The sequence below is a fragment of the Schistocerca serialis genome, chromosome 3 (genome assembly GCF_023864345.2).
Source record: "Schistocerca serialis cubense isolate TAMUIC-IGC-003099 chromosome 3, iqSchSeri2.2, whole genome shotgun sequence".
Lineage (NCBI taxonomy): Eukaryota > Metazoa > Arthropoda > Insecta > Orthoptera > Acrididae > Schistocerca > Schistocerca serialis.
In genome coordinates, this window is record NC_064640.1 from 87,924,120 (window position 1) to 87,949,891 (window position 25,772).

General features: G+C 40.0%; 1 protein-coding gene across 1 annotated transcript in view; it reads left to right on the plus strand.

Moving 5' to 3' along the window:
• Nucleotides 1-25,772, plus strand: part of LOC126469754 (RNA exonuclease 1 homolog) — a 223,285-nt gene that overhangs the window by 100,565 nt on the left and 96,948 nt on the right. The window contains exon 4 of the mRNA XM_050096969.1: nt 14,148-14,264. Coding sequence (XP_049952926.1) covers nt 14,148-14,264 — 117 coding nt within the window. The remainder of the gene's footprint in view (nt 1-14,147; nt 14,265-25,772) is intronic.

Genomic DNA, 25,772 nt, shown 5'->3' on the forward strand with positions numbered 1-25,772 from the left:
GTTTGATGGATTTTCAAGAGTAACACATACCAAAAAAGGGCCAAACTTCAAGATCTATTTTTCATGTTTACTGTAGCTCTTTGATGGATTACAAATTAAAAACAACATTGACAGAAAATATAATTATCCCCTGGACAAAAAAGTGGACGATGTGTTATTGAGAAATTTATCTGTATTGAGGTCCAAATTTTTTGCTCTCTCTCAACAAATGTGACATATTTGTAGCAGGATTACAGAAAACTGCAAAATCTAATGCATAGATACATCACATTATTCAATTCAATCATCTTAGCTCAGCCATTCATGACAACAGCTGTTACTTTCTCTAATGTTTCTTTCAAAATAATTCTAGAAATTGATAACAGAAGGCAGAACCAGTCAAGGGACAGGTCATGAGACTTCCGTACTTGTTCTCATGTGAAACAAGTCCAGTTTTTGATCAATAGGTGGCTTGCATGTTGAGAAAATTGTGGCCCAACAGATACTCATGTGCAGTCTTTTTAACACAAAGTTGTGGCCAAGCTATGCTCAGGCTCGGTCTCCAAAGTGTTAAGTATTTTCCTTTTCGTTCTGATGCAACATGGGTTAGACAAAACGAGGGGACTTCCCTTACTTTTAATGAATTATGGATGTTGGAGCATCTGGGTCAAATACTGCTGTCATATTAGATGTATTGAGAGAGGGTGTATCTAGGGTTATGAAGGCCTAGATACATCATGCGAAGACATCTGTGTAGAGTAATTGTAGGTCAAAAATAATTCATAGTGAATGAGCTTGCCAAAAATTGGAAAGTATTGTCATAAAGATTGGCATAACTGACATGACTGTATTGACATCATTAGTCGTCCAGCTAGTTGGGTCAAATGGTTTCTATGATCTGCAGCTGAGCGGTAATCTCAAATACTTTATCACCATGTGCATTTACTGGACTGGATCTGTCAGACCTGTTACAATTCAGCAGTGCATCTGTGGTCATGCCAACTTGGTAAGGTCTCCAAACAATGTAGTAGTACCCTAGAATTGATTGCTCCAGCATCACATGTGCTATTTTCTCTACAGATATCCTTTAGTTTTCCAGAATGCTTACAACAAGTCTAAGTTTCCCATTGCCTTTTGATTACCATTTTATATATTTGTTGCTATTGCCCTAAATTTTTCAAATAATGTGACATTCTATACCTATGTCCCCAACTACTTACATACACTGTAAGCCGCCATACAGTGTGTAGTGGAGGTTATCTTGTATCACAGCCAGCCACCCCTTTTCCTATTCCACTCACGGTATAGCTACTGTATGAGTTCCGGTTTCTCGTATCTTGTTTTCGTGGTTCTTGCACAATATCTACATTGGTGCTTATAGAATTGATGTGCAGTATGTTGCAAATACTAAACTTTCTGATTAGCGTTTTGCAAAAATAACACCTTCTTCCCTTCAGGGATTCCAATTTGAGTTCACAAAGCATCTCCATAATATGTGCTGATCAAACCTACCAGTAACAAATCTGGCTGCATATGACCCGACCTGGTGAGAATTCCAAACTCTTGAATAATACTCAAGAATGGCTGATGCAAGTGTTCTGTATGAACTCTCATTCATAGATGAGCCACACTTCCCCAGAATTCTACCAATAAACTGAAGTCTATCATTCACCTTCCCTACAACCAACATTACATGCTCTTTTCTTTACATGTCACTTTGCAACATTATGCTCAGATATTTAATTGATGTGACTGTGCCAAGTAGAATATCACTAATACAGTATTCGAAAGTTGCAGGATTATTTTTCCTACTCATCTGCATTCACTTACAGTTTTCCACATTAAGAGCAAGCTGCCATTCATCACACCAAACAGAAATTTTATCTAAGTCATCCTGTATCCTGCGGTCACTCGATGATAACACTCCCATATGCTATATAGTCATCAGCAGTTGCAGATTGCTGCTCACCCTGTGTGTCAGATTTTTTTATGTACATAGTGAACAAGAATGATACTATCACACTCCCCTGGGGCACTTCTGACAATACCCTTGTCTGTGATGAATACTCACTGTCCAGGACAGTGTACTGGGTTCTATTACGTATGAAGTCTTTGAGCCACTCACATATCTGAGAACCTATTCTTCTGCTCATACCTTTGTTAATGTTAACAGTGTTCAAGTGGCACTGTGTTGAATGTTTTCCAGAAGTCTAGGAATATGGAATCTGCCTGTTGTCCTTCATCACCGTTTCACAGGATAACGTGAGAAAGGGGCAAGCTGAGTTTTGTTCAGGTGCTGCTGTCTAAATCTATGCTAATTTGTGGGCAGAAGATTTTCTGCTTCAAAGAAACTGATTATATTTGAATTTAAAATGTGGTAAAGAATTCTGCAATGAACTGCTGTTTATGAAATTCGTCAGTAATTTTGCGGCTCTCTTCTTTTGCCCTTCTAATATATGTGAGGCACCTATTCATTTTTCCTGTCGTTTAGGACTATAACCTGGGCTAGTGCCGAATCGGAATTCTATCCGTATATGGCGAATTATTTGTTTTGATCTCTGTCAGTTGCTTTTCAGTGTCAGTGATGCCTATCTGTGTGATTTGTACGGGATTCTGTGTGGTGGCTGAAAGGTGATATGTTTGTACAACCCTCCTGCATGAACGATTTTTTTTAAATATGAAACTTAGGTCTGCATCTTTCCTTTTGCTAGTTTCTGTTGCCACAGCAGCACAGCCAGTGAGTACTTGAATAGAAGCCTTCAACTAACTAAGCAGTTTTATGTAGGACAAGGATTTTCTAGGATTTTCACCAAGATCTGTCATTAATGTATGATGGTGATATTATTGTGTGCTTCAGGTACCAGTCTTTTTACAAACACACAAATGCCTATCAGTGTTTGTCTGTAAACATTTCCATGTTCTTTTTGAAAGAAGAGAGCCAGAGTCTCTGTTTCCTCGGCATTTTCCAAATTTTGGTAATGCACCACAATGGTCTTTTCCATCTGATTATTTGGTACATAGTACTCCAGAGTGCATTTTACAATTGGATTAAACATTACCCATAATTCCTTTATGCCAATCGTATTGGAACTAAATTATGATCATTCATTGTCTAAAAAGAATGCAAACAACTGCCAATCTTTTCTTTACTGTGGGGAAAAGCTCTTTAGCCTTTATCGTGGATTTACTAACTTGAGTAACTATTATGACTGTGATGACCTCTTGATCACTAATCTCTGTTTCTATACCTAGGTTTCTCTAAGGTCAGGCCAGCCTGTAGCTACAAGATCTGAAATATTTCCATTGTGAGTGGGTTTTCCCCCCATACGTTCACCACTGAACTTGCAATTAGATACTATTGGGTTCTCTCTTTTCATTATGGACATTATTTTCGATTGATGTATATTTCAAGAGCGTTGTCATTCATTGTATCAAGTGCATATTTTGTCCAAGATTTTTGAACTTCTATATGATTATCCAGTGACAGCACTTTCATGTAGCTAACAGCACTGTCAACGAACAATCTAATAGTGCCACTGACCCTATCTGATAAATTATTTGTGTATATTGTGGTCCCATCGTCATCTTTGGGGAACACTTGTTGTTACTTTTGTTTCTGTAATATTCACTACCCAGTATGCCATACCGGGTCCTATTAGTAAATGATTTTGTGAGACAATAAAGTTTCTGTGAAGATCTATGTATGATTGTATCAGGGTTGCCTTGTAAGTTTTTACCAATGTCCACTACGTAGCACAATTGAGATGCGACACTACTACTAGTTTACAAATTGTCATTTGTTGTTAAAACAATAGCAGCTGAGAAATTGGCCGTGTAGATTGTTTACTATGAGAGTTTAAAGAAACTGTTGTGAAAAAATGGAAATTTATCACAAAGGTTTACGTTAGATGATTTTTATGAATGCCTAACTCAATAACAATGCCTCAAACTGCTTCCTTCATCTTTAGGCAATCAATAATTTTCAGAAAACACTGTTTACAAGCAATTTGCAGAATTTTGTTACAGCCGCACTTCCGTGAAGGTTAATCAAATTTGATTCCCATTACAAAATAACATAGACGCTGTGCACGACACAACGGAAGAAGATTGGCAAGTTCAGGATAGAGGTATCTGTAAGCATGTCAAAGACTGCTATAAATTTGATTTCACACAAACATTTATCAGTGAAAAAGATTAGTTCCTAAAGGATTCTGCACAATTTGACTGGAGCTCAAAAACAGTGTGAGGAAATGCTTATAAAATTTGACCATATAAATGCAAAATTGGGATGCGATATTGTAACAGGATATAATTTGGATATATTTATATGTGCCGGAAAATGAGCAACAATCGGGTTCTCGCTATTCTGAGATGAAGCGAAACTGACAAATGTGGTTTATTTGCAAAGCACTTACTAGAAAATGATTGCTTATTTCTGTGGTTAATGCGTGACGAGTTGTGATCGTCACGTTAGGAGATGAGCAAACTGTCAGTGATGAATGGCGTATGACAATTTGTTTGACACAAGTCATCAACAAAATTGAGAAGATGGACTGTAAATATTGGATTGTTCATCATCATGACAATGCCAGTTGCCACACAGCACGTTAAACAGTTGATTATAAGATGGAGGAAAAAAACTGAAGTAATGTCTGATTGCTTGTATTCACCTGATTGAGTGCCTGGTGACTTTTTTTCATTTCATTATGTCTAACAAAAATGCAAGGACAGTGATTTTCATCAACTCAAGAAGCTTTTGAACTGTTGCAAAATGGTAGATTTTGGGCACCAATACCAGAGTGGAAAAAAAGTTTCCATAATTATTGGTTCAAATTTGTGAGTAAGTATGTATACATTAAAGGTGAATATTATGAGAAAAAATGATTTCTATAAAAAAAGTTTTCCCTTTCTTCTTTTTGCAAATGGTATTTGCTGGCAGATGAAAGCTGCGTGTGCTGGACTGAGATCCCAACACGGGACTTTTGCCTTTAGCGGACAAGTGCTCTACTGACTGAGCTGCCCAAGCAATGACTAGTGACTCATCCTCATGACTGTACGTACTAGAGATGGACGATCCACATCTGGACTAATTCAGAGATCATAAATTTGACTGGAAGTCTTGGTGGATGTATGTGTCTATTAAAATTACAAAAACTGTAGGGAATTTGAAAACACTGGATGATCGCAGAAAAAGCAGGTACAACATGTTTTTTAGATCTGTTTGTTTTATTCCTCATTACGTGTTTCGGGCTCTGCACTTCTTCAAATGACCTGATGAACATACAGTAAATAGTGTACACAAAAAATACGTGTCGTAAATAAACAGTGTAGTTGCAACATATTTGCACAACAGTTATTTTTAATAGAAGAATACGTACCATTTTACGTAAGTGTTAAATATAACATTGACATGTATGTCAAAAATAGTCAGGAAAACCATGAAGTTAAACAAAATAGCAACAGCAACAAGATACGACCGAGTGAGGTGGCACAGTAGTTAGCATGCTGGATTCAAATTCGGGAGAATGATGGTTCAAACCCGCATCCAGCCATCCTGATTTAGGTTTTCCATGATTTCCTTACATCAGTTCCGGCAATTGCCGAGATGGTTCCTTTGAAAGGGAACAGCCCACTTCCTTCCCCCATCCTTCTCTAATCCGATGGGTCTGATAACGGTTTTAGTGTTTGTTCCCCCCCCCCCCCTTCCCCCCTCCCCTCCTCTCCCAATACCCCAAACCAACCAAGCAACCAACTAGATACAATGACCTAACATGGAGAAAACTTACAGTGTAATGATAGGAATCGCCTTTTGTGTCTGTTAGGTAAACAGTCTATCAATAGATGGTGTAACTGTAGTAGCACTACTTTACATCATCATTTCATCATTGTCATTAGTTACATACTTGTCCGTAATAAAAGTTAGTGTTGAAAATGATAGATGAAATATAATATGTACTTATAAATTTTAAGAGCTATTCATGCCAACCTATTAGGCAGGAAATCATATGCAGAAGGATACTTTTTTTATATACACAGCATAGTTTTATGTAATGGATAACAGAAGACTGCACATAATGTGATTAATGCAAAGTAGCAGGATGAATGTTTCTCTATACTTAAAATCCCTTGCAGTCCCACAAGAACATAATAGTGAAATATGTAAATCAAGTAGATAATTTCTTTTTCATTTTTTTATAGAAGAGATTTACAGGGAGACTTAGAGCAGCATTGTGAACATGTATGGAAACTAGTGGCGAGAAACAGCTATACCTAGTGTCAGATCAATAAGCTTGATTTTAATTGGTAGCAAGAACTCCAGTTTCAACCCAGAAACCACTGCAGTGCTATTTCGTCATGGGGTTATATTAAGAAAGTGCCACCGTTCTACCAGAAAAATTGTATAAAAGGAACTGGATTGCACCATAGACAACAGTGGGAACACATTTCTGTACCAATTGTCATCTCATAACATTCCCTGCCATACAGGTATATGAAGGCATGCTGAAATGTAAGGCCTCCGAATTTTGTATGTGAAAACTTGTAAAGTTTTTTGAATAAAATAAATGTTATAAATGTTCTACATCTTGATCCTTCATGTATACATATTTGCTGACCTCTGCCATTAGAGGACTCTGAATTGTAGTGTGTAACATGGTAGTGTTTTACTTAACTGCCGGCGGTGTGGCCGAGTGGTTCTAGGCGCTTCAGTCTGGAACCGCGCGACCACTACGGTCGCAGGTTCGAATCCTGCCTCGGGCATGGATGTGTGTGATGTCCTTAGGTTAGTTAGGTTTAAGTAGTTCTAAGTTCTAGGGGACTGATTACCTCAGATGTTAAGTCCCATAGTGCTCAGAGCCATTTGAACCATTTTTTGTTACTTAACTAGGTTGGTGCATGAGAAACAGCATGCTGTAATCAAGTTTTGAATTCAGAGCGTTCGTCCACACATGAGCACTGCGACATATACAATGATCTGATGCCTTTGGTTCACTGTCATGGATCATCTTTCATACTCTTCCTATTTGGTACAATCCAGTATTCATCCATTTCCAGAACTTGAAAGACCACCTTCAAAAACTTCATTTTGTTAGTGATGAAGTGGTGAAAGCAGAGGTGAGGTTGTGGCTCCGCCAATAAAGTAAAATATTCTACAGTGATGGCATCACCAAACTGGTCGCTAGTTGGGAGAGGTCTCTAGTTGGGGGAAATGTGTTCGTCGCCTGGGTGCCTATGTTGAGGAATAAATATGCAGACATGGAGAATAAAGCTGGAGAATGTTAATAACATTTATCTTATTTAAAAAGCATTAAGAATTTTCATATAAAAAATTCGAAGGCATTCCTTTTCAGCGTGTACTTGTATTACTTTGTCATAAGTTCAGACAGTTTGTCTGAGGAATCCTGCACCTTACAAATCATGTATGAAATGGTGTTCAGTATATCATCCATTCAAAAGTTGGCTGAATGGTGTGCAGAATGTGAATTTTACTTAAATCTGTGATTGAAATAATCATCAATGATTGAGCACAGTTTTGAAAGTGGCCATAAAATCTAGTTTCATGAAATGAGGATCCCGTCCTTAGCCACCCCATATTTGGATTCTATAATGCACCTCCATGACAACCACTTTACTGAAGATTAAGATTATTTAAGTCACAATGTGGAATTGGGCACTGGACATAGAAAAGCAAGTAAGACTGGCCATAAAAAGTGAAAGTAGCTGCAGAAATGATTGTGTGAAGCTCACTGGCCATGTTACCTTTGCTTTTATTTCATTGGTCCAGCTGTAGGTGCGGCTCTCTTTTATGGCTGCTAGTTTCCATAGATATTAAAACTACCAAGCCTATGTATGTTAAACATTTGAGAAGCTTCTCAGCCTCTGCCTCTTTACAGAGTGAGACAGCTAATACAGGCCACCTAATATATATCCAGAATGAGTAAATATGTTGAGGTGCAGTTTTTGAGAATTTATAGCAGACTTATGGTGAATTTTGTGACATACACAAATAATTTTTAACGTTTATAGCTGCTGAATTGTGAAACATTCTTTTTTAGTTTTTTTATGGAAGTGTATATTTTTTCTATGGTATGAGAAGAACCTTCGAACAGGACTTCAGTGATAAAACACGTATGGAACTTGATCAAATAGTAACAAGAAAACAAACAGTGCGACAAATCACTCTCCCTTCATCAGAAGAAGAGGTCTCACAAACATCTGCCCCACTGTACCAAATGTAAGCAAACATGTTAACACAGGTATGAATTGTGTGTTTCTTATTTTGACTGTGATATCAAGTGCTCAAGATGTTGGTACTGAGTATTGATACGTGCTGTAAAGGATTTCTGGACAGACAATACTGCATGTTGAATTTTATCTAAACCCACCGATAAAAGTCTAGAAGTGTTAAGTCTGGTGAGTGTGCAGGCCATATTGTTGTGTTTCCTGAATGGCCAATCCAGATGTTTTGTTAAGATGGTGTATAATTATCTGTGCGGAATGTATCTACATATATACTCTGCTAGCCACCAAGCGGTGTGTGATGGAGGGCACAATTTGCGCCTGAGTCATATCCCCCCCCCCCCCTCCCCCTCTGTTCCACTCTCGGATCGCGCAAGGGAGAAACGACTGTCTGAACGCCTCAGTACAAGCTCTTATTTCCCTTATCTTTGAATGATGATCATTACGCAATTTGAAAGTTGGTGGTAGTAATATATGCACTACATCCTCGGTGAAGATTGGATTTCGGAATTTAGTGGGCAGCCCCTTCTGTTTAGCGCGTCGTCTATCTGCAAGTGTGTTCCACTTCAAACTTTCTATGAGAGTTGTAATGCTCTCGCTATGGCTAAATGTACCAGTCACGAATCTTGCTGCTCTTCTTTGGACCTTCTCAATCTCTTGAATCAGACCCAAATGGTAAGGGTGGACGAACTAACGTATTGTAAGCTATTTCCTTTGTTGAAGGACTGCATCACTTCTGGATTCTACCAATAAACCGCAATCTAGAGTTCGCCTTACGCGTTACTTGTGTAATCTGATCATTCCATTTGAGATCATTTTGAATAGTCACACCCAGATACTTGATGGATGTTACTGCTTCCAAAGACTGATCATTTATTTTTTACTCATACATTAATGGGGATTTTTGCCTTGTTATACGCAGTAGGTTACACTTACTAATATTGAGAGATAACTGCGAGTCGTTACACCACACATTTATTTTCTGCAAATCCTCATCAACTTTCGTGTGATACTACTTTCCTGTAGACTACAGCATCACCGACAAACAGTCTAAGGCCACTGTCAATATCATCAATCAGATCGTTTATGTAAATCGTGAAAAGCAGAGGACCTATTACTCTGCTCTGGGGCACACCTGAAGTTACTCTTGTTTCTGTTGAAGTTACCCCATTCTGGACAACATACTAATCCCTGTCTGTTAGAAAACTTACTATCCAACTGCATATGTCATTGGATAGACCATAAGCGCGCACTTTTTGTAGTAGGCGACAGTGCGGAACTGAGCCGAACGCCTTTCGAAAGTCGAGAAATATGGCATCAACCTGGGAGCCGGTATCTAGAGCCTGTTGTATATCATGCACAAAGAGGGCAAGTTGTGTCTCGCATGACCGCTGTTTCCTAAAACCGTGCTGGTTTCTGCAGATGAGCTTCTCAGAATCTAGAAAGGTCATTATGTCTGAACACAAAATATGTTCCATGATTCTACAACAAATCGATGTCAGTGAAATTGGCTGGTAATTATATGCATCCGATTTTCTACCCTTTTTATAGATTCCTATGACCTGGGCCTTCTTCCAGTCCTGTGGAACTTTCCGCTGTTCCAGTGATCTCTGATAGGTAATGGATAAGAATGGAGCTATATTTGTAGCATAGTCAACATAAAATCTTACGAGGATACCGTCTGGGCCAGATGCCTTTCTGGCGTCTAAGGATCTTAGCTGTTTTACAATCCAGATACACTAAACACTATGTCAGCCATCCTTTCATTTGTTCGATAATTGAAAGGGGGAATGGTGCTGCAGTCCTCTATTGTAAACGAGTTTTTGAAAGCTAGGTTTAGAATTTCGGCCTTCTGTTTATCATCATCAGTTACATTACCCATACTGTCAGCAAGAGAAGGTATGGAATTATTTGTAACATTCATAGATTTTACGTACGACCGAAATTTTTTGGGGTTATTTTTAGAATCTGCTGGTAAAGTATTGCTTTCAAATTCGTTAAGAGTCTCTCATTGTCCTTCTGACAGCTGCTTTCATTTCGCATAATTTCTGTTTGTCAGCGGTGCAGTGACTACGTTTAAAACGCCTGTGCAAAATTCTCTGCTTCTCAGCAACTTCCTAATATGTTTGTTGTACCAAGGTGGATCCTTTCCCTCCCCTATCCCCTATACTTTTGCTAGGCACATACTTCTCTAGCAACCAAAGATGCTCAATATCTTTGTGTCCCGCGGTGAATGCTTGGAGCTGACTATGAAGATATTCATTAATGACACTGCAGCTGGCTGCACCCTGCACACTCGATAGCTGCTGGAAGAGCCTCTTCCACATCCTGGACAAGCCCCCCCAGCAAGCACACCGAGTGAACGTTGGACTTCTTCCCCGCTCTAGCCGCTATGTTAACATTGGAGCTCCCAATAACTAACAAACCCCTACCCCCACGCGCCTGTCCAGACCTTGCTGAAGGAGCAGGCACTATCCTGGCAGAAGGTGCAGTCTGATCTGGCTCAGTTTCTCCCCCAGCATCAGATAGCACACTGAATGTATGGGACATCCGTAATGGTGTTACCACATGGATTGCCTTATAGTGAGTGGAAAGTCTTCCAGTAACTGTGGCAGCATATCTGTATGGGCAGTAGATGTTTGCTGCACATACTGATAGACAGAGGTTGGTGTTTACCCACTTCCTTTAGCCAAAGCAGATATTCAACTGACGAGTAGTGCATATTGCTACGATTGAGTTGCTGATGGTCTGTAAATGATGCTTCATCCAGAATCAATATCTTGTATAGGAGCTCCACATCACTTTAAATTTTTTGTAGATACCATTCAGAGAGATGTAACCAAGTCTGAAAGTCACCGCCATGACACTGTTGATGGAGCAAAACGTGGAAAGGATTAAGTGCATTGGAATGTAATATTTGCAGAACACCCATTTGGCTTATCCCACTGGCACATTAAAGGTGTGTTGCAATAACATATGGGTTGTTTTACCGCTGCTGGTATGTTACTTGCATTTTTCTCATCAATTGTAGTTCGTTTTCACTAGCATATTTTATTCATTGAACTTCCTATTTCTTGATTTTTTTTTTTTTTTAATGTTACAAAGACAGAGTTTGAGGGCTTGATATGATAAGGATATCTTTCAGCATGCAGCAGCCACTGCTGTAATAGTTTCACAATATTTGCCATAAATGAAAATCGTATCCTCTTCTTGACTGTCATATACATTGTGAAAGGCTGAATAGCTTCATGAGTAGTAGTCTGGTCAGTACAACAGCAGAGCACAGACTCATGGGCTTCGAGTGCACAAGGAAATACACAAACTCCACTAGGGTTACTTGTTTGCAAGGTTTGATACAGTGGGATAGACATTTTGGGGATATATTCGCCTAACAGCAGGACAGTGGTTTGCAGCGCTGTTACCTTGTTATTATTTGATCAAATTCCACACGTTACATCATTGAAGTCCTCTTCAGAGACTGTTTCCAATGTTGCAAAAGATACATATAGGTACATTTAAAATAATTCGGCTGCTATATACGTTAAAAATTAGATGCATATCTCTGAAAATTCACCACATTACTATAGCATAGTGAAAACTGCACCTTGGCATGTTTACTGCTTCTAGGTATATTTGGGATTGCCTCACTGTGCATAGGAATCCTAGGAGTAAGCTTACGCCCCATTTGACAATGATGATTGAAGTCATGTAAGTGTGACTTGGATACTTGTATCCACCAAGTCTGCTGCAACTCTGAGCTCACTTAACGATCCTCTGTAGAAGGATATAATATGCAGGTTTTGTCAGTAACAGAAACAGTGGCTTGGAAGAATGCATTTGCTAAGTTCATAGAAAATTCATAAAATACTGCCTGGACAAAGAGATTATTGCATGCTTTTATCGATTCACAGACTGTGGAGGACAAACCTCGCCACCATAAGACAGAAAGAAACGCAGTAAAAAAAGTATTAAATCCATTGATTCTTGCCTATTTTTCTCTTAAGATTGTTCCTTGTTTCCTAAGTAACAGCCAGATGTATAGCTACAGCCTATCAGGGAACGCACAGATAAAAATTTGTAGCAAAGCAAACATGTAAATTTGAATGATTGGTTGTCAAACTAGCAGCACAACTACACCATTGTGAAACTTCTTGGCAGATTAAAACTGTGTGCTGGACCGAGACTCGAACTCGGGACCTTTGTCTTTCGCAGGCATGTGCTCTATCAACTGAGCTACCCAAGCACGACTCACACCCCGTCCTCACAGCTTTACTTCTGCCAGTATCTCGTCTCCTACCTTTCAAACTTAACAGAAGCTCTCCTGCAGACCTTGCAGAACTAGCACTCCTGAAAGAAATTGTGGAGACATGGCTTAGCCACAGCCTGGGGGATGTTTCCAGAATGAGATTTTCACTCTGCAGTGGAGTGTGCGCTGATATGATACTTCCTGGCAGATTAAAACTGTGTGCCGGACCGAGACTCGAACTTGGGACCTTTGCCTTTCGCGGGCAAGTGCTCTACCAACAGAGCTCAGTTGGTAGAGCACTTGCCTGCAAAAGGCAAAGGTCCCGAGTTTGAGTCTCAGTCAGTCCGGCACACAGTTTTAACCTGCCAGAAAGTTTCATATCAGCACACACTCCACTGCAGAGTGAAAATCTCATTCTGAATACACCATTGTTGTTTCCCAGTTTGTTATTAATCTTTCAGCGAAGGAGATAGACAATGATCTTGTTTCCGTGTCAAATTAATACTTAAACTTTGTTTTGAATTCACAATATATACCAATTGTAGGCATTAGAGTCTGAAATAAAACATCTTAAAAAAGTGTTCGAGAAAAATAGCTGTAATAAAAAAAATCAGCATGTACTTACCAAAATTTAAGGAACAGACAATTTGGGGGTTGGGGATGGGATGGGAGAGAGAGCCAGCTGAGAAACCACCTGCAGTCCCTTCCGAACATGGAACAGCTGATGAACATCAAACATATGCTACAACCTGTGAAAGACAGCCTCATTTTTGGGACACATGGATAATTGTAAAATCCCCTGTGAAGGTGCTATTAACTATATTGACCAGACAATTTGAGCAAAGGTTGAATGCTGTGTGGATACGAAGAAACTTTGAAAAGTCAGAAAATTGGGCTCCAAGAAATGAAGATCATGGTCCACACCACTTCATATTGGGTTCCATAGTAAAAGAAGCAGGGAAGATGGATTTTAGTGATGACATTGTAAACAGAAAATGAAGTTGTGTACTGGGCACAGTGTGAAAATGGGTGTAGGAGATGATGGAGCAAGTTTGATCAGTAAAGAGTGGCATTAAATGCATAAACGGTGATGCGTTGGGGGTGGCGGGACCGGGGGGGGGGGGGGGGGTCGTGTTTGTAGTGCTGATGGTAAGTGTAGTATTGTTTTCCAGTGACTAGTTTCCGTAAGTGTTAAAATTACCAAGTTCACATTTGCAACATTTCAGAAGCTATCCGCTCTCCGCATAAAATATGTGTATGGAAATAATTGAATGCTTGAGACTGCTAATTTGATTTAACAACTGAGGTGATTTATCCTTTAAGGTTCCCTCTGCGCTAATGTATCGATGGTTTATGTTGTATCTTATTCACACTGTTTGTTGAAAAAATTAATTAATCTGTTGCTTGGAATGCTTTACTTTTGTTATTATTGATGTTAACTTGACTTTCAGAATCTGAAAATTAAAAAAAAAGGTGGATTTAGTACTCCCCAGTTCATGTGGACTTATGGTTTATTGTAAAAAGTTTATGAAAGACACTTATGTTAATGCTGTGCTGCTGCATTTCCTCATTTTTTTATAGCTCATTCAATATGTGCTTTGTGTAAAATGTAATTTATCATTCTCGCTTTTAAATAACAGAACTGTTGTACATGTTATCTGATGTTGTGCTTGTTATGTTACAGGAGGAAAAAGAGGATGATAAACCAGTAATTGGAAAGAAACGGGTTGCTCATGAAGCTGCCCAGTGTGTTACCAAAAAGTTCATTATTCCTAAAAAGGTTGTACCAAATCCTGGAAAGGTATGTGTGATACACAAACGTGACACTTGGTTTTATTAAGAATTTCATAATGTGCAAATTCATTTTACTGAGTTCTCCTGATTTCACTTGAACAGTTTAGTAGACTTTGTTTCAGTTGCTTTTTGTTGTGGCCTTGAGTCGACTATTATTGCAGTAAATGTGGTATGTGGTATGATATGTTCCAATATAGGCTTAATATACTGTTTTCATAGATTGCAGCAATAGATGGAAACGGGGAATAGCAGACTGATAGGAAGAAGATTTCAGCGAGATCAGAAATGAAACCAGATGGGGGGGGGGGGGGGGGGGAGAATAAGTAAACAAACAAACAAGCTAACTTCCTGCTAGGTGGCAGTCATGAGAAGGGTGTCGGTCAACAGTTTGAGGACAAATTAGGATCAGGACTCCTGGTCCCAAATTTTGTGATGCCAAGTATGAGACTTGACCAGGTCATAGAGGATATTAAAGTAATATGTGGATATTTAAATGAGGAGGAGCAGGTACTAACAGTTGTTTGGGGGGGGGGGGGGAGGTGGAGGCAGTGGGTGTAGTGGTGGAGGAAGGGGGTTGGCAGGGTAGAAGCAGGTAACAGCCTTGCTAGGAATGAAATGTGTCACATCAGGAGAGACCTGGACATTTTAGGAGGAGCAACTATGCACACTAATGTGGGTCTTATTGATGTTCTTCGGTGGCATTATCAGTCATGGCTTGACAAAGTTGTACAGTGAGCTAACTGCGAACAGAGAGGCTTGTTGCACACTTTAGAGGGAACTTTCATTATAGCTGCACCAGTTGATGCTAGTGGGAAGTGGTAATACACAAAATATGATCTACAGTGTGATAGGTAGGGGACATACAGGTTAGCCAATTTTTTAGCTGTGAGAGTAGCAGGAATGGGAGGTTATAATCACACATGAAATTCCTGTAATTAGTGATGTGAGAGGAGCTAATTAAAAAAAATTTTTTTATTAATGGCTTCATCCAGACAGGTAGTGCTGAAAGATCAAAATAACTGAAGTTCCAGATATCACAAAATAGAGAAATTGGAGAGAAATAGAGAAACGCTTAAATTTATGTTCAGTGGCTTCTTCAGAAATTTTTTTTCTTGACATTGCCATTCTGCATTTTACATCCTCTCTACTTTGCCCATTATAAGTTATTCCACTGTCCAAATAGCAAAATGCAACTTTGTGTTTCATTTCTTAATACAAATTGCCTAGCATCACCTCACTTAATTTGACATTCCATTACCTTCATTTTGCTTTTGTTAATGTTCATTCTATATCCTCGTTTCAAAATACTGTTGATTCCATTCAACTGCACTTCCAAGTGACCATCTCTGTCAGAATTACAGTGTCATCAGCAAACCTCAAAGTCATTGTTTCTTCTGCCTGAGCTTAAATTGCATCTCCAAATTTCCGATTGTTTTTGTTCACAACTTGCTTAATGTACAGACTGAATAACACTGAGAAGTTACCACACTGCCTCACTTCCTTCTCAACTGCTGATTACTTTTCATGCCCTTCAACTCTTTTAACTGCCATTTATTTCTATACGAGCTATAAATAACCTTTCACTCTCAGTGTTTTATACCCGCTATTTTCAGAAATTTAAGGAGTGTATTCCAGTCAACATTGTCAAAAACTTTCTTTAAATCTACAAATGCTATCAATGTAGGTTTGCCTTTCTTAAACCTATCTTCTAAGATAAGCCATAGGGTCAGTACTGCCTCGTGGTTTCAGCATCTCTCTGGAACTCAAACTGATCTTCCCTGGGGTCAGCTTCTACCAATTTTTCCATTCTTCTGTAAATAATTTGTGTCAGTATTTTGCCACTGTAACTTGTTAGGTAATATTCACACCTTTCACCACTTGCTTTGTTTGGAATGGAAATTGTTACATTCTTCTTGAAATCTGAGGATATTTCCTCTGTCTCGTATGTATTTCACACCAATTGGAGTTGGTTTGTATTGTGTGGCTCTGCCAAGGATATCAGCAGTTCTGAAGGAATGTCGTCTACTCCAGCAACCTTGTTTTGACTTGGGTATTTCAATGCTCTGTCAAATTCTTCTTACAGTGTAATATTAGATTAGATTAGATTTACTTTCATTCCAATTGATCCGTAGTGAGGAGGTCCTCCTGGATGTGGAACATGTCAGAAAAACAACAATACATGACAAATATTTACAACTAAAACAAATAAGCTAATGTACCATTCCACAGGTCCCAAGTGGAATGATCGTCATTTTTAATGAACACTAAGAGTCATTTTACAAATACTAATGCACTGAATTTAAAATAAAAAACGTTTTTTATTTATTTATAAGGTAATATCTCACATATCATATTCATCTTCTTCCTCTTCCCTTTCTATAATATTGCCATCAAGATCATTACCCTTGTATAGCACCTTTATATAATTCTTCAGTGTTTCAGGTTACCCTTTTTCACTTAGTTCTGGTTTTCCATCTGAGCTCTTGATATTAATACAACTGCTTCACATTTCTCCCAAGGCCTCTTTAATTTTTCTGTAGGTGGAATCTATCTTCCCCCTAGTTGTACATGCTTCTATAAACTAACATTTGTCCTTTAGCCACTACTGCTTAGCCATTTTGCTTTTCCTGTCAATCTCATTTTTTTAGAATTTTGCATTCCCTTTTGTGTGCTTCATTTGCTGCATTTTTATATATTCTTGTTTTACCGATTAAATTCAATCTCTCATGTGTTACCCAAGGATTTCTACAAGGCCTTGTCTTTTTGCGTATTTGATCCTCTACTACCTTCACTATTTCATCTCTCAAAGCTGCCTATTTGTCTTCTACCATATTCCTTTCTCCTGTTTCAGTCAATCACTGCCTAATATTCCCTTCGAAACACTCTGTAACCTCTGGTAACTTTAATTTATCCAGGACACATCTCCTTAATTTCCCACCTTTTTGCAAATTCTTCAGCTATAACCTACAATTGATAACCAATAAATTGTGGCCAGGCTCCATATCTGTCCCTGGAAATGTATTCCAGTTTAAAATCTGGCTCCAAAACCTTTCTCTCACCATTGTATAATCATTCTGAAATCTTCCAGTGTCTCCATGTCCCTGCCACATATACAACTTTCTTTCATGGCACTTAGAGTGTTAGCTTGGTTGGTTGGTTGTTTTGGTGGAGGGGACCAAACAGTGAGGTCATCAGTCCCATTGGATTAGGGAAGGATGGGGAAGAAAGTTGGCCGTGCCATGCCGTTTCAAAGGAACCATCCCAGCATTTGCCTGAATCAATTTAGGGAAATCATGAAAAGCCTAAATCAGGATGGGCAGACACAGGTTTGAATCATTGTTCTCCTGGATGCGAGTCCAGTGTGCTAACTATTGCGCCACCTCGCTCGGTGAAGTGTTAGTGATGAGTAAATTGTACTCTGTGCAGAATTCTACTGGGTGGTTTCCTCTTTCATCCCTTTCCCCCAGCCTATTTCTTGCTATTTTTCATTCTCTTCCTCTTCTCGAGTTCCAGTAACCCATCACAGTTAAGTTTCCTTCCCACTAAACTATCTAAATAATTTCTTTTATCTCATCATATATAGATATATATATATATAATCTCATCATATGCGGAGCTATGCGGCATACAAAAGTTGTTCTACAGTGGTGGGTATTGGCTTTGGGCCTATCTTGGCTATGAAAGTGTTTTCATTGTGGTGCTCATAGTATCTTATCCACATTTCTGTCTCCTTACTCATTATTAGATCTAATACTGCTTTATTTCTATTTGATTTTGTATTTATAACTCTGAACTCACCATACCAGAAGCCCTGTTCATCCTGCCACTGAATTCCACTGAAAATGAAATTATCATATGGCAAGTTTCTCACCTCCTCCCTAACTGTCACAGTACTTGCAATGGCTCCTGATGCAGTTTGGAATTCCTGTATGACAGTCTGGATTGATGTCTGCCTATTAAACATTATGACCCTCTTCAACTGTCGGCGGTCTCTGCCTGTCAACAGACGAGGTTGGTGTGTATGATTTTGTGCTGTATGTGTCCCTTCACATTTCCATTTCACTATCACATCAGAATCAGTGGACCTAAGGATGTTTAGGAGTGTGGAAATCTCGCATACTGACATATGAAACAAGTGACACCCAATCACCTGATCACCTTCGAAGTCCGTGAGTTCCGCAGAGCACCCCATTCTGCTCTCTCATGATGTCTAATGACTACTGAGGTTGCTGATATGGAGTACCTGGCGGTAGGTGGCAACACAATGCACCTAATATGAAAAATGCATGTTTTTGGGGGTTGGGTGACTTATTTGTCAATGATGATGATGATGATGATGAAATGATAATGAGGATAACACAACATCCAGTCTCTGTAAAGGTTGTTTTTTTTTTTTTTTGAATTACCACTACCAGTCACAAACTTTGTCAACTATTGTATTACCTATTTATTTAGCGACATTTTTTGAGGTAATACCTCATCTTCAGGCTAAATGGCATTACAAAAACAACTTTACAATAAGGTGACCAAGAGAGCCACAGAAATGGAAACACCTCAGCACATCACAACGAGACTGCCACGCCAGAACAACAAAGTGAGTGACCGTTACAAAACATTTTTGTGCAAACATCAGTCCAGCTTCCAAAGTGACATCTTCCTCAGGATGACGACCACAGCATTTATGAAAAGATTATGTAACATCAGTATGACCTTATTGTAAAGTTGTTTTTGTAATGGTTTGTGACAGGTAGTGGCAGTAAAAAAAACCTTTACATATTTATTGAGACAGTCAAGGTTGAAAAATAGTCAAAATGACCCAGTCTCTAAGTGGAAAAAATCTCCAAGCAGTTGGGAATCTGACACTTGCCCGTCGCATGGCAGTCGGGGTGGGGGGACACTGAACTTCGCTAATCCCAACTTTATGTAACTTCAACCTATCCATTTCCCTTTTCAATTTTTCCAACCTGCCTACCCAATTAAATAATTTAAACTTTAATGCTCTGATCTGTAGAATTCCACTTCAGTTTTTTTCTGATTATGGCATCCTATTGAGGAGTCCCTAGCTGGAGATCAGAATGGGCACTATTTCACCTCCAGAATATTTTACCCAATAGGAAGCCATCATCATTTAACCACACAGTAAAGCTTGCATATCATTGGGAAAAGTAGCAATTGTAGCCTCCCCTTGCTATCAGCCAATAACAATACAAGCACAGCAAGGCCATTTTGGGTGTTACAAGGCCAGATCAAACAGTCCCCCAGACTGCTGCTCATGCAACTACTAAAAATCTGTTGCCCCTTTTCAGGAGCGACATGTTTGTCAGGTTTCTTCAATTGTGGTTGCTATCTGTATCACTGAGGCATGCAAACCATCCCACCTCAGCAGAATCTGTGGTTCCTTGGATGAAAAAAGAACTGGAAATTTAGATGACGGTCTTTGCCTGTCTGGGCACCATGTAAATATAAGAATAAAAATGTTGGATATTGAAGATTATAAATTAGCACCTACACTATGTGATCAGAAGTAAGTATCTGGACACCCACAAAAACATGCATTTTTCATATTAGGTGCATTGTACTGCCACCTACTGCCAGGTACTCCATATCAGCAACCCCAGTAGTCATTAGACATTGTGAGAGAGCAGAATGGGGCGCCCCGCGGAACTCACGGACTTTGAATGTGATCAGTTGATTGGGTGTCACTTGTGTCATATGTCAGTATGCGAAATTTCCACACTCCTAAGGCACCCCTAGGACCACTGATTCTGATGTGATAGTGAAGTGGAAAAGTGAAGGGACACGTACAGCACAAAAGCATACAGGCCAACCTCATCTGTTGACTGACAGAGACCACCAACAGTTGAAGAGGGTCATAATGTTTAATATGCAGACATCTATCCAGACCAACACACAGGAATTCCAAACTGCATCAGGGTCCATTGCAAGTACTGTGACAGGCGGGAGGTGAGAAACTGGATTTCATGGTCAAGCGGCTGCTCATAAGCCACACATCATCTTGCTTGGTGTAAGGAGCATAAACATTGGACGATTGAACAGTGGAAAAAGTTGTGTGGAGTGACGAATCATGGTACACAATGTGGCGTTCCGATGGTGGGGTGTTGATATGGCGAATGTCCGGTGAACATCATCTACAGTGTGTGTGGTGCCAACAGTAAAATTTGAAGGCGGTGGTGTTATGGTGTGGTTTTCTGTTTCATGGAGGCGGCTTGCACCCCTTGTTGTTTTGCGTGGCGCTAATACAGCACAGCCTACATTGATGTTTTAAGCACCTTCTTGCTTCCCACTGTTGAAGAGCAATTCGGGTATGGCAATTGCATGTTTCAACATGATCAAGCACCTTATCATAATGTCATAATGCACGGCCTGTAGCATGACAATAACATTGTGTAATGGGCAGTCCTGCACAGAGTCCAGTCCTAACCTGAATCCTATAGGACACCTTTGGGAACGCCGACTTCGTGCCAGGCCTTACTGAATGACATTGATACCTCTCCTCAATGCAGCACACCGTGAAGAATGGGCTTTCCCAAAGAGACCTTCTAGCACCTGATTGAAAGTTTGCCTGCAAAAGTGGAAGCTGTCATCAAGGTTAAGGGTGGGCCAACACCATATTGAATTCCAGCATTACCAATGGAGGGCGCCATGAACTTGTATGTCATATTCTGCCAGGTGTCCAGATACTTTTGATCACATAGTGTACCTATTGCAGAAGCAGTAAGGCTAAAGAATTAGCTGCCATGTATTTACAAAATCAAAACTGTAGATACAAGTAGTTTCCACCAGAATAAGACTAGGAAGCCTGTGCATGTGAAGTTGTAGTGACAAACACCACAATTATAATTAGTACACTTTACGAATCCCCTCTTGGAAGTTTTCAGAGGTTTTTACAAAAATTTGAAACCTTATTATGTCATTTGTTTGAAAAATGGAGACAAATAATAATTTATGGCGATTTCAATATTTTTTGGAGTCTGAGCAAAGAAAGGATGGAAAAATTTTACTTAACATTTACAGTGTATCTTCAGTTGTAAATTTTACTCGTCATAATTGTGCAGGGCAGCAGCACCTTAATGGACAACACTTTCTTTTAATTACAGCTCTTCTCAAACACCTGAGTTCAGCAACATTTGCTCTGCATGTAATTGCTGATTTTGGTGATGGAAACATCAGACTTCTACTTTTTTTTAATTTCATATAGAATAATATCCTGGGACAATTCCACCCATACACAGAGTTATTTATTGCACATAAACATACTGTAGGGTTAAAATCTGGTGTCCAGCCTTGAACTTCATGTTGGCACCTGTTTAATAAATCAGGCATACTAACAGCAACCTCACAATACATTTTACTCTCTGATAAATTTTTTTGCGAAGAATCAGTCATTATTTGAAAACAGTAATTGCATTCATAAAAATAACACTAGGTACAAAAGCCTTTACTATCTACAATATAATGCCCTAAGCAGGTCAGCATTTGTTTGCTGGGTATTTGCTTGGGGACCCGGGGCTTCCGGAGCTAAGGACTGTAAGTGCCACCAGTCCTCTGTCACCGTAAACGCTGGGCATGCTTCAACAACTGCTGTGTGGTACAGCGGTGGAATATTGTGTGGCACAGGGAATGGGGACAGCCTGGATTGTGAGGAGGGTAAAAAATCTATAAAAAAACCACTCAGTCTTTGGGTGTGATGCGCACTGATGAGATGCATGGCTATTGAGGTGGAACAGTCATTAGCAGGCAACTTCTGGGGAAGCTGCTGCATCTCAGTTGTATAAGGCTTACACGAGCAGGCAGGGCTCTGTCTGAGTGGACCATTATTTTCCTAGCTGCTTGTGGGATGTGGATGGAATGCTCCAAGTTTTCTCCTCTTCCTCCCAGCGGAATGGATGGGGCACTGAAAGATACTAACACCCAGCCTCACAAGAGGGCTCATTTAGCCAGTCCTTCTGACTTGGGGATTTTTCAGAGTTCTTGCGTTAATAGCAACAGAATGCGTAGTGCCAGCCAGAATGTGTTTTTAATAGTTAAAAAGAAAGAGGGCAGCTTTGAGAAAGCTTCCCGGTTCTGTATTCAAAAGGGTTTAGAGACACTGATGGCACTTTCAAATCTGTCAAGCGATTCTGCAATGTTACACTGTTGGTAGAAAGCTCTAGTTCCCAACAACTATAAAGAACCTCCAGAAAGCTAAATGCCTCAGGGAATATGCAATTGAAACTTAGCTACACATCACCTTGAACTACAGCAAAGTTGTTGGGCCATGCAGAGATCTGGTAAATGCTCCCAAAGAGGAACTGAAAGCTGACGGGCCCCAAGAAGGCATTGCTAACGTACAAACTATAATGAAAAGGGTTGATGACAATCTGATTAAATCAGACTCGTGTATACTTATTTTCAACAGCACGAAACTTCCAGAGCACATACGGGCATGTTCTTTCACCTAAGCATGCAGCCATATGTTCTTAACACAGTGTGATGTTTTAAGAGTTGGCGCTTTGGGCACACCAATCTAAGGTGCAAGGCGGAAACCACTTGGGGCGAATTTGGTAAGGCTGCCCACAAAGGAGTCAGTAGTTCATCTTCTTCAAAGTGTGTAAATTGCTCTGGAGATCACCCTGACTGGAGCAGGGACTGCAGTGTCTTCCTTGAAGAAAGGAAGATACAGGGGAGTTAAAACAATGAAGTGGATGCCATATAGTGAGGCCAAAAAGATCTATAAGACCATGCAGCCCCCCCTCCCACACACACATACATTTGCTACCTCCTTTTCTGAAGTTCTTAAACAGCCAGTTCAAAAAGCTGATGCTCCTACAAAAACAGAGGTTGCTAGTGTTAGCACTGGTAGCAGTGTTTGTCAATGCCCACAGTTCTCGAACAGCTGACTGTGCTTTTGGCTACAGTTGGTCACATTCAGGCTGCTGCTTTTAGGTGTAGTGGTGGTGGAGAATCTAGCATGTTGCAAGTGACATTTAGATGTTCCTTGTTTCACCCAAGGGCTCTGGTACTGAGGCATCTCCTAGTGTAATCGACACAGAGAAGTCGCTCTCACAGTGGAGTGCGTGGCAGATGGTAACACATTTGCACCTCTCAAGGCACAGACTGGTTGTCTGGCTTCGCCCATTCACTCTGTGGGTGCCCAGGAGGTCACTCCTTCAGCAGGGTCTGAGCAGGCATATGGGAGGGAGGGTTTTATGGAGGCAGTCTTGCCTGCTCATATCAAGTGTGCAGGGTGGAGTTGCAACTGACGATGGCACCGCTGCTGCCTATCACATGGGTTCTGAGGCCATCTTTAGTTTATACAGGCAGTTGCCGGAAGTGGTGAAGGCTGTTGGCCTCACGTGTAGGATGCAAGCGGAACTCTTAATTTGCAGCATTGTTTGCAGAGCTGATTGGGGTCCTTTGGCTTGGAGCCGAGTGGAGGTTCTCAACCAAAAGATTTGTCGACTCTGTGATGGTCTTGGCTGGAGATTTCTAGACCTGTGTTATCGGTTGGGGATTTGTAGGACTTAACTTAGATCAGGGTGCACTACAGAAGGGAAGCAGCTCCTTGGGTAGCAGAGTACTTGTGGAGGACACATCAAGGGTTTTCAGGTTAGGCAGTAGTTTGAGGTATTCTGTTGAACACTTGCCAGTCAGTACACAGCATGGGAAGTCAGTCCACATTCAGAGTAAAGACACTTTGACTGTCAAAGTTTTATCAGTGAATTGTTGAAGTATTTGTGACAAATTTCCTGAATTTAGTGCCATCCAGGAAAGTTTGCGCACTCAAATTATTCTCAGGAGAGCAGGCTGAAACCCAAAGTAGAGAGCTCTGAGGTATTTAGCGAGTCATGGAATATATATCAGAAAGACAGATTAGAGGCCATAGGAGGGGCAGTGCTCATTTTAGTTGACAAAAATATTCTCTCTGTTGAGGTCGAAGTTGAGTGAGACATTGAAGTTAGTTACCTGGTCAGGGTGAAACCAAGTTAATTGTTGGATGTTTTTACTGGCCTCCTGATTCTGCTGTGGCAATTCTAGAGTCATTCAAAGAATGTCTTTGGTCAGTAGTTCAAAAATACCCAGATCATGCATTACTAATTGGAGACGAGTTTACGCTGTAGTATAGACTGGAATGTCTATGGATATATTTTAGGTTACCGACAGACAGTCATGTGAAAACATGGACATAGAAGAATTATGGGCAAAGTTTAAGCAGATTGTAAGTCGTGGTCTGGAGAATTGTGTGTCTAGTAAGTGGATACAGAAAAGACTCACTATGGTTTAGTAATGAGATTTGGACAGTGCTGAGGAAATGGAGGCTGTTGTGCTTTTGCTTCAAAGAACGTGCAAATTATGACAAGCAAAGGTTAGTAGAGATTCCTGCATTTGTGAAAAGATCTATGTGTGAAGCATACAACTAATACCACCATCATACCTTAGCAAAGATCTGGAAGGGAACCCGAGAAAATTCTGGTCCTATGTAAAATCGATAAGTGGGTCTAAGACTTCCATCCAGTCACTTGTTGACCAGTCTGGTATGGCAGCTGAAGGTAGCAAAACGGAAGCCGAAGTTTTAAATGTCACGTTCAAGAAATCATTCATGCAGGAGAATTGTACAAACATATCATCATTTGACCATTGAACAGACGCCTGTATGGATGACATAGTAATAAGCATCCCTGGTGTAGAGAAACAGTTAAAGGGGGTTGAAAACAAATAAGTTATTAGGTCTGGATGGAATCCCAATTCATTTTTTCAAAGAGTGGTCTATGGCCTAGGCCCCCTTACTTAGCTTGCTTTTATCACTAATCTCTTGCCCAGTGCCAAGTCCCAAGTGATTGGAAAAAGTTTGTGATGACTTCTATGTGAAATAAGGACAAAAGAACAGACTCTGCAAAATAATAGGCCAATATCCCTAACATTGGTTTGCTGCAGAATCCTTGTACGTATCCTCTGTTCAAATATAAAAGATTTTCTTGAGACTGAGAAGCTTATGTCCGTGAATCGGCACGGTTTTAGAAAGCATTGCTTGTGTGAAACTCGGCTTGCCTTTTCTCGCATGATATACTGCGAACTATTGATGAAGGACATCAGGCAGATTTCATATTTCCAGAAAGCATTTGCAGTGGTGCCCCCACTGCAGGCTGTTACGGAAGGTACAAGCATGTGGAATAGGTTAATAGATATGTGAGTGGCTCGAAGACTTCTTAAGTTATAGACCCCAGTAAGTTATCAATTGGCCGTGTGTGTTCATCAGAGACAAGGGTATTGTCTGGAGTGCCCCAGGGAAGTGTGACAGGACTGCTGTTATTCTCTGTTTACATAAATGATGTGGTGGACAGGGTGAGCAGCAATCTGTGGTTGTTTGCTCATGATGCTGTGGTGTATGGTAAGGTGTCGAAGTCAGGTGACTTCGACAAACTTTGTAGTTGGTGTGATGAGTGGCAGCCATGTCGAAATGTAGAAAAATGTAAGTTAATGAGGATGAGTAGGAAAAACAAACCGGTAATGTTCA